At 34.7% G+C, this 18,832-nt stretch overlaps 1 protein-coding gene across 1 annotated transcript in view; it reads left to right on the top strand.

The window, feature by feature from the left end:
- VWF (von Willebrand factor) overlaps positions 1-18,832 on the top strand; it is a 749,192-nt gene that overhangs the window by 47,714 nt on the left and 682,646 nt on the right. The window contains exon 2 of the mRNA XM_044087471.1: positions 13,107-13,181. Coding sequence (XP_043943406.1) covers positions 13,127-13,181 — 55 coding nt within the window. The 5' untranslated portion in view covers positions 13,107-13,126. The remainder of the gene's footprint in view (positions 1-13,106; positions 13,182-18,832) is intronic.

Here is an 18,832-nt window from a genome sequence, read left to right as displayed (position 1 = left end):
GTTCCACAATAACAACAGTATCTCATAATGGCAGAGGTGCCACGTAATGATTTCTGGATCTCCTAGTCAAGGCATACTAATACATGGATGTAAACTGTCAAAAATGCCAGAGTAGCATTGTCATTTTATAATGACTTATTCATCTGCCACATTGTTTAATTTACACACAACAGTTTCCAAATGACAAATGGGAAATATCACATGCAGAATGCCTTAAAAGTCTTTAAGAATGAAATGTGGTTTGTTTAAATGTAAAGGAGTGCAGGCACATCATTTAATGGGGAGCTAGGATTTTTCCTGAACTTCATTTTATGACTCAAGATTAAGAGAGGTGAATAACTCCATATGAGCAAGTCTGAAGAGTTAAAACAATTGCCTCTTAAAACAAGAAAATATTTATAAATTCTGTTTGTAAGTAGGTCAAATTCTGATTCTGACGAGAAAATATTTCAAAAGCAACGTTAGCCAAAATGTTGCCAAATGCACAGAGGAAGTTTCTATATCTAAATGTATCACTTTCTAACAACCAAAAAAATCAAAGCTGAAAATATCCCACTATTTTTTGAGATTTCATCTAACATTGTCTTATTTATCATTATTGTATTACAAGCTTGACGTGAAATTGCTCTGTAAGTTTACCTTAATGTGTAAATAATCTTAGCATACAGAAAAAATAAATACATAAGTAAACAGAAAGAACGGCCTCAATGCTGACATTCAGACTTAATAGTGCAGTTTTAGTGGCAAGTCATAAAAACGTTAAGCTTGTTAGTGTAGAACATTTGTATGGAAACATACAAATAAACAAAGTTACTGAAGATTTCTTTAATCAGTGTAGGAGTCAGAATGATAACTATGCAACTTGTTTGGATTTCTTGTGAGAGTGTGTGATATTAAGACATTTTAGCAAAAAGCAGCTTAGGTAATAATTCAAAACTGGTCAAGCTTTTTAAGTTTAGAATTGTCACTATCACAATGAGATGAATAATAAGAAAATTGGCCTTACTGCTGTAAAAATCAATGAGAAAACCAAAGTGATACAATGCTTCAGATAATGGGGTGGATTCCAAAAACTTACAGTGATACTGGGGAGGAATACCATTGGAAAGGAGCAGCTATGTTAGGGTACACATAGTGCCAAATACCTGCATAGCAATGAAGCTGTGGGTAAAGAATGCCATGTTTTAAAAGCCTAAGGACCCACATTATATGGTGACATTTATAGTACATGCCAACATTTTGCCTGCTCCTAAATAGGTTGCACTAAACCCACGTATAACAAAACTGGAAAATAATGCAATTCCAAAACATACAGTGCAGAGAAGTTGTGTTATATATATACATCATCTAGGTCGAGGAGTCTACCAGGTTCATCGATGAATCATACATACATACATACATATATACATACATACAAATGTTTCAAGCATGGGCATTAATCCCCTTCTAGCTTGCCAATATACCAAAATACTTCTTCCCATAATAAATGTCAAGGCTGTTCTTAAAAATATCTAAACTAGTACTTGCTTTAATGTAATTTGGTAGTCTGTTCCAAGCATCAGCTCCTCTGTTAGAGACCCAATTAGTACACTTTTCATTTCTGTAGAATCTTCTACATAAGTTATCTGATGATTCTCTACTACTTTTTGATAACCCCAAACATTCCCAGAGGTAGTTGTCCCTAAATGCCCTATATACCCGAATAAGATCTCCTCTTAAATATCTGTAAGAGACACTGTACACATTCAGATATTTTAGTATTTCATAATAACTTAGATTTTCACATCCATGGATGCCCTTGGTATATTTCCTGTTTACTCATGCTTGTTTTCCTATAGGGTTTCCATATTGTTATTCCATACTCAAGTTTGGGTCTAATGTAACTAACAAACAATGACTTCATTATATCTGATTTCCTAGACTTTATAAATCTTTTTATACAACCTATAGTTATATAACTATCATTAACTAATTGATTGATATGATTAGAAAATGTCATAGCTGGATCTACCCATATACCCAGGTCTTTAAATGAGTCTACAGTTTCAATCACTGTGTGCTGTATTAAATATTCACCTTTCAGTTTATGTCTCCCAAATCTCATATGCTTAGTTTTTGATGTATTTATCAACATTTTATTCTCCTGTGCCCAAATGGTCAATTTAGTCAAATTATTTGACAGACATGCCTTATCTGTAACACTTGTAATCAGTTTACCCAATTTCAGGTCATCATCATATAGACTGTAGAATACCTCAGATGAAAAAGTTTGGTCTGAAAGATACAATCTAAACAAGTAAGGGCCTAGGACAGAGCCCTGCGGGATACCCTGACTGTAACCAAGGATTTCACCTGTCCAGTTGGTATGTGATACTTGCCATGTCCTATTTGTAAGCCATGCAGCTACCCATCTTATCAACAGTACATCAATACCCAATTGTAATAATTTATTGATCATTGTTTTGTGTATGACCTTGTCAAATGTTGAAGTTAAATCTATATAAATCACATCACAGCACAATTTTTCATTTATAGCTGTTATTATTGTTATAGAACATCATGTTACAGGTGGTAATAGATTTATTTTCAACATAAGCATGCTGATATATGGTTTCAAGTCCCAACCTAGCCAGTTCTAACAATAACTAATCCAGTATTACCTTCTCCATTATTTTTCCACTACATGAAAGTAGACTTAAGGGTCTATATGATTCTGGGTTTGTCCTACTCCCCTTTCTCTTAAAGACAGGTTTAATAAGTGGATATCTCCAATCTTGAGGAATCTCCCCATATTTTTATGACCTAGTGAATAATCGATGTAATGGTAATGTAAGTTCTTGCTAAAGTATTCTCAGGTCATTGTTACTTATTCCCTCTCCTCCCTGCACTTTGTTTGGATCCAGTTTGCACAGTTCTTTTTCAAAAAAATCTAATTTGATTCCACTATCTGGGGTTACCTGGATGTCACTATGACAACTTACCACCCCTTTTGTGGAGCCAAACTGTTTTGCATAAGATTTTGAAAATATATCTATAATCTCTTGTGTATAAGAATACATTTTAGAATCTGCACACAGATTATTAATTTGTGTATCTTTACTCCTTCCACATCTTGATTATCTATAAAAAGGTTTCCTATTATGTTCAATATCTTTATATACATTTTCTTCACATTTTTCTTGATCTTGTCTAACACTATGCTTAATCTGTTTATCCAGCTTGTTTATTTCAGTTTTCAAAGTTGTAGTTCGACCTCTCTTCCATTTCTTATATTTTTTTGTCTCTCACCTTAATCAGGTATCTTGTTCTTATGGAAATATACCCCCCTGATGTTGCATGCCTAGATCCTGATGTTAAACATTTTTTTACTTTCTGCACACACAATTTCTCTTTCAAAACTTTCCACATTCCATCTGCAGTTTTTCCACTGAACACCTCACTCCACTTAGTTTTATACAGTAACTGTTTTGCTTCCCTATAATCTGTAATTAACCTTCTGTGCATTGGCTTAGATTTCAGTTTGGCAGAATTATCTTGCAACAAATTAACCTTAATAACCCCATGATCACTGCACATCAATGGTGGTAAAACTTGACTTGAAGTTACAGTAATTTCTTTGGGAACGCAAACAAATATCTAGTATATTCCATCCCCGGGTAGGTTTTTTTTACAATCTGAAGCATTTGTTGTTCCTGGATATACTCTGTGAATAATTTCTTTACTAACGTTGTTGAATCAACATTATTCCACTCTGTTTCTGGTAAATTTAAGTCCCCAGCTAATATTATTCTTCCCTCCTTTGTTACTTGTAAGAAATGTATGAATTCCTCTAGGTCATCTGCACTTGACTTTGGTGGTCTATACACTCCAACAATTGTTATATCATGAACTTCAACAATGGGAGGATTCAAAATGAAAAATAATGCCTGAAGCACAGATGGGCAAAAACATTAGTTTTTAGCATTTTTTGCAGAGGGCACCCCCCAACCCCCTGATGTAGGGGCAAATACCCCACACCCCCAAACTTATATATACCGACTTCATGGTTACACCAATGTGAAGAAAGAAAGCCCACCCCCTTCTATCCCTATCAACTAGAGCAGCCACTGGTAATTGGTTCCCCTTTTTCAACTTTTTTTAGTATTAATTTCCTATGGAGTACAGGTTTCAATTTTATATTTTTTGGTGTTTTTTTCCTGCATTCAAGTGAAGTTCAAGGAATTTTACCTCTACAGCCCAAATCATCTTAAAATAAATCCCAGCGCTTACAAATCATTGTATTGATTACAGTAGTATACTTACGTGAATGAGGTATTGCAGTACATTTATTGGGAAATAATTCACAATAATTTCTTAACATGCTATTATATGCATTTGCTAGAGTTCTTCTCCACGTTACTGAGCTTTTATTTTTTTATTGTTTTACCAGGTTTGGGTACCTTACAAAAGTGTCCCTTTTCATAGGTGACCCAGGAGTACAGCCTTATCATTGTGTATGTACAGATATCTAAAATTAACAGGAATGTGTAGGTTAACTCATAACAGCAGAGTGACATCTCCAGGTGTTTCGGTAGTTACATCCTACCGATGCCTGTAGATGTCAAATATTACTTGTTCATATTTGCATTAATAATTCCAAAACCATGCTGCATACAAATTATTAAAAATCTTAAAAGCTTGCACCATGGCAAACATAACAGTACTGCCATTTGACCTGTCTCTAGTTCAGATAAAGAGATATTCATTTTTGTCATATATTTTCAATGTTATTTAGTTGTCAAGATATTAGTAATCCACAAACGAAAAGGCTGCCAAATAATCCAATTCTTTATTCAGGAAACACTCCAAAAATAAGTCAAGCGCTTTCGCCCGACCAATGTCAGGCTTTATCAAGACAGCTTTATACCCGATGTACCATAGTTTAAATACACTGACTAAATCCAAAGACTTCATTTGATTGGCTTGAATTAACAACAATTAAAATTAACCATTGAAATAAATAATCCACCATTGGTTTCATTTTAAAGTGCTAGTGCAATAATAATCTAAATGCATTTACGTTTGTGAATAGTATAATTGTTAAAACATTTGTTGCTTAGAAAATAGTTAAAAGCAATCCCCATAAAAATGTATATACGTACATCAATTACTTTAAAATACTACAATTACATGAAGCATTCCTTTCTGTCATTTTCACAAAATATAAATGAATCATGTCCAGCCAGAATTCCAAATAAATATATAAGCATAAATAAAAGGAAAGTTACTGTTTTTGAAAAAAGAGAGAAATTATCACAAAGAGTTAATAGTATTATATTGCAGGGGTAATGCTGTGTAACCCCTTCAGATATGTGGGAGTCCATGAGATGTCAAGCTTTCTTCACATAAAACATTTTTTGTGAAAGTCTTTTCTGCATTCTGTATTCACAAAACTGAAAGCTTTGTCCGATACTGAAAAGAATGTCCCAGACTTCTAAATTATTTTTAATGTATTTTGAAGACATTCCATTTACTGTTATCTTAAAGCTGTTGTTTTGTTTGAATATGAAAACTGTGTTACCTTTGGTATATTTAGCAAGGTTAATTTTAAGGTACACTGCTGATGCAGAGTAGGGAATTGTTTACTCTACCTGTCTAAAGGTACATTGCAAATAAAGAACTGGTCTTGCTGTAAAATTTCCATTGACGTTTATGGGTCGTGTTTTTTATCTTCTGATATCAATTTCTCAAAAATGGTGCAATACAATCACCAAAATACCAAGGGAATCACAAACTATGTTGGAAAACAGTCCATTTTTTTCTAAATGATATAAGAAAATAGAAGATACAAAAGGCAACCGAGTCATGAGACCATTTCTGCCGAGACATCCTTAGGCCTTGTCTCTCTTTAGTACTCAATAAAGAATCAACAGTCAAAAAAGAATGTAATTCCTTTAATTAAAATCAATGCAGAAAGTGCTTTTGTCCCTAAAAGAGACTTCAGCAGACTGATTGAACTGTAAGGGGCGGATGCACTGTCTGGATTTTAATTAAAGGAATTACATGTTTTTTTTATTCAGTTTTTGCTTAATACATTTATTTGTCTGCTTTGGGAAGTCGTTGCTTTGTCTCTTTAGTACTCCACAGATATTCTGTCAGTGCATAGACAGTGCTATACCACCACAATTGTTTTGGGAACAGTTCATTTATATAATGAATGTGTAAGTGTGTGTGTGCATGTGTGCCTGTGTGCGTGTGTGCCTGTGTGTGTGTGTGAGAGCATGTACCTGTGCACTCATGCAAATTTCTGGATACATCATGCGTTTTCTCAGCTGCTATGATTTATGCATAACACTATGATTTTTGTCCTCAAATATACCCTTTGTCCTGATAAATCTATTGGTGCTCCTAATAATTTCAGACCTGTTTATCGGTACATACTTTGTTAAAAAAAAACAAAATGAATACAGAGATTTATTATCATTAGCTATAAAGATTCTAGTTTATAAAGACTTTCTGATTCTTTGCTTTGATTTTTAAATGCCAGCACTATATTGAGAGGTGTGGTATACATTATTATTATTATTATTATTATTAATATTATTATTACCTTTATGCAAACAAAGCACTGATAATAATTACTGTCCATAACATGCTCAAGTGCACCATATTAGGTTCCACAATAACAACAGTATCTCATAATGGCAGAGGTGCCATGTAAGGATTTCTGGATCTCCTAGTCAAGGCATACTAATACATGGATGTAAACTGTCAAAAATGCCAGAGTAGCATTGTCATTTTATAATAACTTATTCATCTGCCACATTGTTTAATTTACACACAACAGTTTCCAAATGACAAACAGGAAATATCACATGCAGAATGCCTTAAAAGTCTTTAAGAATGAAATGTGGTTTGTTTAAATGTAAAGGAGTGCAGGCACATCATTTAATGGGGAGCTAGGATTTTTCCTGAACTTCATTTTATGACTCAAGATTAAGAGAGGTGAATAACTCCATATGAGCAAGTCTGAAGAGTTAAAACAATTGCCTCTTAAAACAAGAAAATATTTATGAATTCGGTTTGTAAGTAGGTCAAATTCTGATTCTGACGAGAAAATATTTCAAAATCAACGTTAGCCTAAATGTTGCCAAATGCACAGAGGAAGTTTCTATATCTAAATGTATCACTTTCTAACAACCAAAAAAATCAAAGCTGAAAATATCCCACTATTTTTTGAGATTTCATCTAACATTGTCTTATTTATCATTATTGTATTACAAGCTTGACGTGAAATTGCTCTGTAAGTTTACCTTAATGTGTAAATAATCTTAGCATACAGAAAAAAATAAACACATAAATAAACAGAAAGAACGGCCTCAATATTGACATTCAGACTTAATAGTGCAGTTTTAGTGGCAAGTCATAAAAACGTTAAGCTTGTTAGTGTAGACCATTTGTATGGAAACACACAAATAAACAAAGTTACTGAAGATTTCTTTAATCAGTGTAGGAGTCAGAATGATAACTATGCAACTTGTTTGGATTTCTTGTGAGAGTGTGTGATATTAAGACATTTTAGCAAAAAGCAGCTTAGGTAATAATTCAAAACTGGTCAAGCTTTTTAATTTTAGAATTGTCACTATCACAATGAGATGAATAATAAGAAAATTGGCCTTACTGCTGTAAAAATCAATGAGAAAACCAAAGTGATACAATGCTTCAGATAATGGGGTGGATTCCAAAAACTTACAGTGATACTGGGGAGGAATACCATTGGAAGGGAGCAGCTATGTTAGGGTACACATAGTGCCAAATACCTGCATAGCAATGAAGCTGTGGGTAAAGAATGCCATGTTTTAAAAGCCTAAGGACCCACATTATATGGCGACATTTATAGTACATGCCAACATTTTGCCTGCTCCTAAATAGGTTGCACTAAACCCACATATAACAAAACTGGAAAATAATGCAATTCCAAAACATACAGTGCAGAAAAGTTGTGTTATGTATGTACATCATCTAGGTCGAGGAGTCTACCAGGTTCATCGATGAATCATACATACATACATGCATATATACATACATACAAATGTTTCATGCACGGGCATTAATCCCCTTCTAGCTTGCCAATATACCAAAATACTTCTTCCCATAATAAATGTCAAGGCTGTTCTTAAAAATATCTAAACTAGTACTTGCTTTAATGTAATTTGGTAGTCTGTTCCAAGCATCAGCTACTCTGTCAGAGAACCAATTAGTTCACTTCTCATTCATATAGAATGTTCTACATCGGTTGTCTGATGATTCTCTAGTACTTTTTAATAACCCAAACATTCCCAGAGGTAGTTGTCCCTAAATGCCATATATACCCGAATAAGATATCCTCTTAAATATCTGTAAGAGACACTGTACAAGTTCAAATATTTTAGTCTTTCATAATAATTTAGATTTTCACATCCATGGATGCCCTTGGTATATTTCCGCTGTACTCTTTCCAGTTTATTCATGCTTGTTTTCCTATAGGGTTTCCATATTGTTATTCCATACTCAAGTTTGGGTCTAATGTAACTAACAAACAATGACTTCATTATGTCTGATTTCCTAGACTTTATAAATCTTTTTATACAACCTATAGTTATATAACTATCATTAACTAATTGATTGATATGATTAGAAAATGTCATAGCTGGATCTACCCATATACCCAGGTATTTAAATGAGTCTACAGTTTCAATCACTGTGTGCTGTATTAAATATTCACCTTTCAGTTTATGTCTCCCAAATCTCATATGCTTAGTTTTTGATGTATTTATCAACATTTTATTCTCCTGTGCCCAAATGGTCAATTTAGTCAAATTATTTGACAGACATGCCGTATCTGTAACACTTGTAATCAGTTTACCCAATTTCAGGTCGTCATCATATAGACTGTAGAATACCTCAGATGAAAAAGTTTGGTCTGAAAGATACAATCTAAACAAGTAAGGGCCTAGGACAGAGCCCTGCGGGACACCTTGACTGTAACCAAGGATTTCACCTGTCCAGTTGGTATGTGATACTTGCCATGTCCTATTTGTAAGCCATGCAACTACCCATCTTATCAACAGTGCATCAATACCCAATTGTAATAATTTATTGATCATTGTTTTGTGTATGCTGAAGTTAAATCTATATAAATCACATCACAGCACAATTTTTCATTTATAGCTGTTATTATTGTTATAGAACATCATGTTACAGGTGGTAATAGATTTATTTTCAACATATGAATGCTGATATATGGTTTCAAGTCACAGCCTAGCCAGTTCTAACAATAACTAATCCAGTATTACCTTCTCCATTATTTTTCCACAACATGAAAGTAGACTTAAGGGTCTATATGATTCTGGGTTTGTCCTACTCCCCTTTCTCTTAAAGATAGGTTTAATAAGTGGATGTCTCCAATCTTGAGGAATCTCCCCATATTTTTATGACCTAGTGAATAATAGATGTAATGGTAGTGTAAGGTCTTGCTAAAGTATTCTCAGGTCATTGTTACTTATTCCGTCTCCTCCCTGCACTTTGTTTGGATCCAGTTTGCACAGTTCATTTTCAAAAAAATCTAATTTGATTCCACTATCTGGGGTTACCTGGATGTCACTATGACAACTTACCACCCCTTTTGTGGAGCCAAACTGTTTTGCATAAGATTTTGTAAATATATCTATAATCTCTTGTGTATGAGAATACATTTTAGAATCTGCACACAGATTATTAATTTGTGTATCTTTACTCCTTCCACATCTTGTGTATCTATAAAAAGGTTTCCTATTATGTTCATTATCTTTATATAAATTTTCTTCACATTTTTCTTGATCTTGTCTAACACTATGCTTAATCTGTTTATCCAGCTTGTTTATTTCAGTTTTCAAAGTTGTAGTTCGACCTCTCTTCCATTTCTTATATTTTTTGTCTCTCACCTTAATCAGGTATCTTGTTCTTATGGAAATATACCCCCTGATGTTGTGTGCCTAGGTCCTGATGTTAAACATTTTTTTACTTTCTGCACACACAACAATTTCTCTTTCAAAACTTTCCACATTCCATCTGCAGTTTTTCCACTGAACACCTCACTCCAGTTAGTTTTATACAGTAACTGTTTTGCTTCCCTATAATCTGTAATTAACCTTCTGTGCATTGGCTTAGATTTCAGTTTGGCAGAATTATCTTGCAACAAATTAACCTTAATAACCCCATGATCACTGCACATCAATGGTGGTAAAACTTGACTTGAAGTTACAGTAATTTCTTTGGGAACGAAAACAATATCCAGTATATTCCATCCCCAGGTAGGTTTTTTTTACAATCTGAAGCATTTGTTGTTTCTGGATATACTCTGTGAATAATTTCTTTACTAATGTTGTTGAATCAACATTATTCCAGTCTGTTTCTGGTAAATTTAAGTCCCCAGCTAATGTTATTCTTCCCTCCTTTGTTACTTGTAAGAAATGTATGAATTCCTCTAGGTCATCTGCACTTGACTTTGGTGGTCTATACACTCCAACAATTGTTATATCATGAACTTCAACAATGGGATGATTCAAAATGAAAAATAATGCCTGAAGCACAGATGGGCAAAAACATTAGTTTTTAGCATTTTTTGCAGAGGGCACCCCCCAACCCCCTGATGTAGGGGCAAATACCCCACACCCCCAAACTTATATATACCGACTTCATGGTTACACCAATGTGAAGAAAGAAAGCCCACCCCCTTCTATCCCTATCAGCTAGAGCAGCCATTGGTAATTGGTTCCCCTTTTTCAACTTTTTTTAGCATTAATTTCCTATGGAGTACAGGTTTCAATTTTATATTTTTTGGTGTTTTTTTTTCTGCATTCAAGTAAAGTTCAAGGAATTTTACCTCTACAGCCCAAATCATCTTAAAATAAATCCCAGCGCTTACAAATCATTGTATTGATTACAGTAGTATACTTACGTGAATGAGGTATTGCAGTACATTTATTGGGAAATAATTCACAATAATTTCTTAACATGCTATTATATGCATTTGCTGGAGTCCTTCTCCACGTTACTGAGCTTTTATTTTTTTTATTATTTTACCAGGTTTGGGTACCTTACAAAAGTGTCCCTTTTCATAGGTGACCCAGGAGTACAGCCTTATCATTGTGTATGTACAGATATCTAAAATTAACAGGAATGTGTAGGTTAACTCATAATAGCAGAGTGACATCTCCAGGTGTTTTGGTAGTTACATCCTACCGATGCCTGTGGATGTCAAATATTAATTGTTCATATTTGCATTAATAATTCCAAAACCATGCTGCATACAAATTATTAAAAATCTTAAAAGCTTGCACCGTGGCAAACATAATAGTACTGCCATTTGACCTCTCTCTAGTTCAGATAAAGAGATATTCATTTTTGTCATATATTTTCAATGTTATTTAGTTGTCAAGATATTTATAAAAACATAACACAGACAGAACTGCTTAGCTTCATATAAAAGTTCTCAACTGGATGAACAAAACACTGCTGACAGTATGTGTGTAATTTGAGAGGTTGCTGAGATACTGTAAGTTGTTCACAATTCATTACGAATATATGTGACTTATAAAATCCAGTTTAAAACCTAGAAGCTTACAAACACTATCACTATAAAAATAGCTTGTACTGAAGAGTTTGTCATTTAAATTTCTTTAGTAAATCATATGGTTCCCGAAACATGAACATTTGTTTGAAATGTGAGGCTATTATTTGATTCTATCAAATAGCTTATGCTCTACCCACTGGAAGTTAAAGTGCAAACTTCAAGAACTCCATCGGAGTGAATGAGTTAAATGAATACCTTCACTCACACATTTGCAAACTGCGGTGGGAATAACAACATTCAATGATCATCTGTACAAAATAAAGATGAAGCACCAGTTCAATGGTCAGCCCTTATTAGTGTACTATTCATGTTCCTGTAAATATTACATGGTTTGTCAGTTTTGAGAAGGTCTAATGCTTCATTGTAAAGGAAGGAAATAAAAGATACCTGCTGCAGAAAGCAGAATGGTAAATTAGTATACACAGCTGAGCAGTTATGCCATATAGCACATCTATACATAAATGAACAGCCTGATAACTTACCATAGAAATGTCATGCAATACACATTACTGTACACTCTTAACTTGTATATATGTAAATGTATTGTGTGCTTAGCGACTGTTTCTTTGTCTGGATGGGAGCCTCTGAAATTCAGTATTAGAAACAGGGAAAAACTGAAACTGATTAATGCCCCCTTCTTACAAGTATAAAAAAAAGTGAATAATAATTCCAATCCCTTTAAATACACGTGAGTAAATAAATGAGTGAGTGAGTGAGTGAGTGAGTGAGTGAGTGAGTGAGTGAGTGAGTGAGTGAGTGAGTGAGTGAGTGTTTGGGATACTAAGTGCAGAATATTCATGGAAAACAAACCATGAGTACATTAATAGCAAAAGAACTGTGTTTTAATTATCTGCCCTGTAGCTTATGTACTGTATTTACAGCAGTACCAATATGAAAACATGGCAACAAACAGATGGTGATGGAAAGGAAATGTGCAAAGAAAATTAGACAGCCTAAATATACTGTTAGACTTACAGAGAAAAGGGAGAGAGTTATGCAAGAAATATTCTTACAGGTGCCTGGAAATGAATCTGTCATAAATGAAGTTAGATGTAGGAGAAATAAAATAGCAGAAAAAGTTTAGGATGGACACTGACAAGCATAGACAAGCTTAATGGGGGAATGAATGCAAATGTCATTTGACATTATGACATCTATGATAGAATAAGCTACATGTATGCTGAATGGCTGGAGAAAAAAAGCTACTAGTAGTGAACTTGACAAACAAAAGATAACCACCCTCCCCTTGTATAAGCAGCCAACATGAGCTGTTAAAATGTTTTAGTTCTGGATTATCAAATTATTGTTATTTATTTATTTAAACCTCTAGCATCTGCTGCCAAGATAGGGACAATATGAAACAGTAGATAAAAGGGTTGTTGCATATATTTGCATTAGAATCTGACTGTTGTTCTGTTTCTTTAATGTTGGTATCAGGGTTGAAGAGTAATGTATCTAATGTGTATTTTACTAGCAATCCAAAACACTGAACGGATGAAGTCTGGTATGGGGCATCTCCTGATTTCAATAGTCCTGCTTCTTTTGCAAGGTAAGGATTCTTGTATTTCATATGAGCATTTTAATATCACATTCTCAACTTAACATGCTTGATACCGCATTTTGCTTGAACAGATATTCAAATAATTGAGCATCCTGATTAATTGTGTGTGTGTGTGTGTGTGTGTGTGTGTGTGTGTGTGTGTGTGTGTGTGTGTGTGTGGGTGGGTGTGTATATGTAAATTACTACCAATAAAATATTTACTGATGTTGACATTTTTGGTATTTCACTGGCAACTTTCAGTTAATCAATTAAATGTTCACCTGCTAATTTGAGTCAATCAATAAAAGGTTGCTACAACCCAAATGTGATATCTGATATGCATATGTTAAATTTAACTAATCCCAAAAGGAAACATTGTTAGACCCTTTTATTTTCTGCTTTCTCAGTGGGCAGCTTTGCTCTTTGCCATGAGATGACTCTTCTTCTGATAGCCAATTCCCTAACAACCTCACTATTCTGTGTCCTTGCCCATGTGCCTGTTTTCTCAGCCACATACCTGTAAAGCATGGAAACTCATGGCTGTTGGGGTACTTCTGTCTTCCTCAACAAAGCCCTGTTACAGAACTGGATCAAACTGGACTATTAAGGCATTTGCTGTATAAAGCCATTCCATGACCCAGTTGCATGACAATCCATATTTAAGGACTCCAACGGTCTCCCACATACAGTTTCCATCCTGGGTGTTAAGTTATGGACTATCTGCATTTATCCACATTCAAGTCACATGGCATCATGCCAGAGGCCAAATAAATCTGATACCATGGCCTTGTATCCATAAGACGACATGTATCATTCCTCTAGTGTCAGCTACCTAATAAATTGACCTTGTCTCAGGTATGAAATGAAAATAAAGTTGAGATGTTAACTGAATATTTTACTTTAGTGCCTACAAAAAACAGCAGGAAGGAGTATCTTGTATGGGTTAAGGGCAGTGCTTTATTAGATAAACAGGAGCTTGCTAATTATAATTGAGATGATGGAAGTAGAGATGGAACTACATGCATTTTAATTGGATAAGACCTTGCATCCTGATTGGTTACCTTTTAGGGTATTCAAACATTTGTCTGCTGTGCTTATAGTGGTATTTAAGATGACTGTTGTGTAAACTAATGTTCTTCTTCTTTCAGCTTTTCCCGGTTAGGGGTCGCCACAGCAGAACTCCGGTCCGCTAATGATTGGCAGTAGATTTTTATTGTGCCAAGGTGCCAGCTCGACGCCCAACCTTCAACGAAGGCACGCCCATTCATGCATGTCTTACGAAGGCCACTCGACCGTGGGGAGGACATGCAGATTCCACACAGAAGGCGCTCCAGCCAAGAATCAAATGGGAGAACCTCTTGCTGCGAGGCAACAATGCTACCGCTGCACCACCGCGGCTTCTGAAATTCTTCCAATAGACTCTCAGTCTCTTATACATCAGTATGACCAATAACCCTTAAAATGATGATCAAGGATAGTACAAGATTTTCAATTATAATAATATCAAAATTGTTACTTTGACTAATTGTGTCATGGTCTTCAGCATTATCCTTAAACCTCAAGTTATATAAATGTAAACTACTAACAACTAGAAAGACTGGATCTACTATGGATCAAAAAGCAAGCTTAATTTTCAGAATGAGTAGGGTATCTGTCCATAAGAATAATAACCTTTGTCGTGGGGGTTGCAGTGAGTTAAGTGGGATGGGTGCAGGTGGAGCAGGATATCCCTATAGATTTTTTGTGCAAGATCATTTTCATAAAAAAAGTGTATATATTTCAAAATTACAGATGTGTAATCCAGTCTTACAATTTTTGTTTTAAGATATTACAAAATTCAGAATAGACATTAATGACTGGTGCTCCCATTTGTTTTTTTCAATTAAAATAACATTTACATATTATTTTTAAATAACATTTTAAACAACTGTATACAATATTTACAATAGCCTGACTTTCAGTTATATATACTGTATGTTATTAAATATAGAATTGACAGATCAGTTATCAGAGATACAATATTGATTATTGCAGAGTGTCCAACAAAGATATAACTTTCTTCTAAGGATTATTTACCAATGGCCTGGGATAGATTCGTAGTTCTTTGATTTTTATTTCCATCGATGCAGTTGTCTTCAGTAAAGTGTAGAATTCTTCCAAGGTCAGGGGTGATTTGAATTCCACCTTCTGGTTATGCATTTCCTAGATATAGCAAGTATTGTCCATAACAAATACATAATTGCCTTATTCAGGTAGGGACCTTCATTTACATTTAGTATAATCAATGCTTTAGTTAAGGTAAAGGATTCATTAAATAAAGCTTGTAAAAAGTGATTGTTTCATTCCAATGTGATTTAATTTTATTACATTCATAAAAATAGGAATCCAGTCTGCTTTATTTGACTTTTCACATCTCCATCAAAAAACATTTGTAGTAGTACTGATCTTTTTAATTCTATCTGGTGTTAAAGATGCTCTATGTAAGTATTTCCAGTTAAATATTTTCCAGTACTGTGTGTTAGAGGTGTAATTAACTGATAGTAAGATGCCATTTTAAATTTCTTCTGTTAACTGCAGTGACTGACCTTTTGTTAAGAACTGCCAGTATGATGGTTTGGGAATTGTTTTATATGTTATAACTCTTTATATAGATTTGAAATGGAATTTTTCTTTTCACAACTATTATATATACATTCATACAGAATACTTATTAGATTTGGAATATCTTTAAATGAGGAATTATTAATTAATCTACATAAATCTTGAATGTACATTAAAATGCTTTGTAAGGTTAACCAGTCCTGTGTTGGAATATTCTAATCAGTTTTTATCATATGTGTATCTAAAACATTTAATTTAGTTACACATTGAAACCAGCATAAGAATCCATTTTGTTCCCAGGATGTTATTGTTTCCCTATATATTTTGTGAGGAAAGTTCTTAGTGATGGTCAATGGGGTTAAAAGGTCAAACCAGAGTTTTAGATCTATGTTTGCATTGATAAGTTTCCTAAAGGAATTGATGTAATGATTAATCAGTGTTGTTTTAGAAGACTTTGTTATATTATATTGTATACTTATGCATAGTATGTACCAGGGTTTGTTTGATTTGTCTACTATTAATTTTTTTTAACAGATTAAATTCCTTTGTTAATATAGCCGTTGTTAATTCTTTCCAGTTGGCAAAATAATTTGGTTTATCCAGTCTATTGTAGTTTTAAGCACAGATGCTTTTTTATATGTTTCTATTTCTGGGAAGTTCAATCCTCTGGTGCTCCCATTTGTAACTACTTAAATGATGCACTGCTGCATTTATCATTTTCAATATCTTGGACAGCACCATCCCTGTCTCCACAGCCCCTTTTGTCCTGCCGCCCTATGATCATGCTACAGTCATATCGTTCAAAACCTCTTAGTACAACAAATCTAGGCAAAGCGAAAAGTAATGGAGGAATAAAGGTCCAAAAACAGGGTCGGATTTTAAATTATGCTCTTTTAAACTTGGAAAGTTGTCACAGTAATAAGTCTTCCATCATTACACATTTTCTGGAGGATATGATGTCTAAAACTCAAATGTTTGTCATTATTTATGACTTTAAATTGATTTGTCAGAAAAACACAAATTTTATGGGGAATACTGTAAAAATATAAGGCAAAGAAATCTGGACATTCCAGTAAACTCTGGGTATATTAGAAGGTATACATGCATTTGAGTGAACGGCAGAAGGCCAACCGGAAAATGTTCGACTGCAGGTCAGCAAATTTGCATAATTGCGAACACAATGTAACCGAAATGCAAACTATCCCCCCCCACCCTCTTTTTGACCCATGGTAGCACTTCTTTAGGTGGTAGAGCAGTCGGAATTGTTGAATTCGGTGTTTTGTTCGACATTCTGACCGTTCAGCAGGGGGAGATTCGACATTTCCAACTGATGTTACGTCGGATCAAAGAAAGGTCTTTCACTCAAATGCATGTATTCCATATTAGAAGTATGACTACAGTCCATTTTCTCAGACCTGTTTCTACTTAATACCTGCAGTATTTCAAGCAGTTGCTGGTGTGGAATTTAGGCTGGTGCATAGGTGAAGTCCAAGTAGATCATGTCTCAGAAAAGTCCTTTTATCAAAATTTTCTTTTTAATGAATTATAAGAGGTATCAGATTTGAATTCTAGCACCTTCTGGACATTATTCTATGTTGTTTGTCGAACTGTTTTCTGGAATAGCTAGTATTTGTCTCAGGACTTTATCTATTACTTTCTCTGCTACCTCTGTTGAACTAATGTGCATGTACTTCCTTAGTTTTTTTCCTGGACCCCATTCTTGCTGGCTTCCAGTCTTCAGGAATTTCTCTGATACCCAGTGATGAAGACCTCTGTCAGTGGCTGTACTAGAACATCAGCCATATTCCTGAAGACACTGGAAGGTATCCTGTCTGGTCCAAATATCTCTTCCTTCCTTATTGCAGGCAGTCCCTCCTTTAATTTTTTTATTTTCCACCAGGGACCATCCAGTACTTTCTACCTTTTGCCCTAGTTCTCACCTATATGGTATCCTGCCTCCCATTTTGTTCATGAAGTCTGTTCAAAGTATGCTTTCAGAACCGTGACTTTTCCCTGCCTTCAATGATCTCCCTCAAGCTTTTACTTGGCCAAGCCTTTCCTTCATTCCTCATTGCCACTTCAAGAGCATTTATTTCCTTTTTGATGCATTTTACAAATTCACTTTAAACTTGGACTTTTGTTGCCCTCATCTCCTTTGTGGAAACATCTGCTCACCTCCTTGCACTGTGCCTTTGCCCTCTCTTCACCTATGACCTTTAACATCTTTCTTCCCCTTCTTTTAGTATAATTATTAACCTTACCTTCTTATGTAGCTTCATCGGCCTTCTTTTTTGACTTTTTTCCATCTTCCTTGAATCATTGTCCTAGTCCTAAGTACTCCAGTACTGACCCATTGTCTTTGCTCAAACACTCTATCAATTTGCCTTGGTCCCTTAATTCACCTATGATATCCCCCTTCCCAGCTCACTGCAGTAATCACTCATTTCTTTCCCTCCCCCCTCACTCTAAATCTCACAGTGATATGATTACTATTGGCTAATGACACTTTCACGTGTTTCTCTGACCTCACTCACTAACCATCATTAAGATAACTTCCAGTAGTCTATCATCTCTGGTGCAGTCCTGCATCAGATGGCTGAACAACATTTTATTGTACCCCCATTTTTCTGTACCCTGGAATTCAGGAGCTGCCAGTCTGTAACTGGCATATTCAGATATTACTTGGTGATAATTCTCCTCCACTTGCATTCCTCACCATATACCTCAGCTGTCTGTATTCTCACCGAATGGCCAGATTTTTGCTTCATACTTTTGGTTTGTTCCTCATACAATTTGTGCTTTTATGGCAAATCATCGGGAATTGAAATCAGTAAATTATAACAGTCATTTGAGTTTCAGACTTGATATCCTTCAGAAAATGCATGCTTACTCAAAACCTGTTATTCTAGCAACTTTCCAAGTTTATAAAAGTTATATTTAAAACCTGTCCTTATTTTGGGGTCTTTGTCCTCACATTATTTTTGGCTCTGTCCTTATTTTTTTGTGCTAAAAGGTTGAAAGGTAATTTTCTCCTTTATATTCTCTGACTGTGTCGCCCA

The sequence above is a fragment of the Protopterus annectens genome, chromosome 11.part0 (assembly GCF_019279795.1).
Source record: "Protopterus annectens isolate FY-2018-M chromosome 11.part0, PAN1.0, whole genome shotgun sequence".
Classification (NCBI taxonomy): Eukaryota; Metazoa; Chordata; order Ceratodontiformes; family Protopteridae; genus Protopterus; species Protopterus annectens.
Note: the sequence above shows the minus strand (reverse complement) of the source record. Positions and strands in the feature narration are given on the sequence as shown.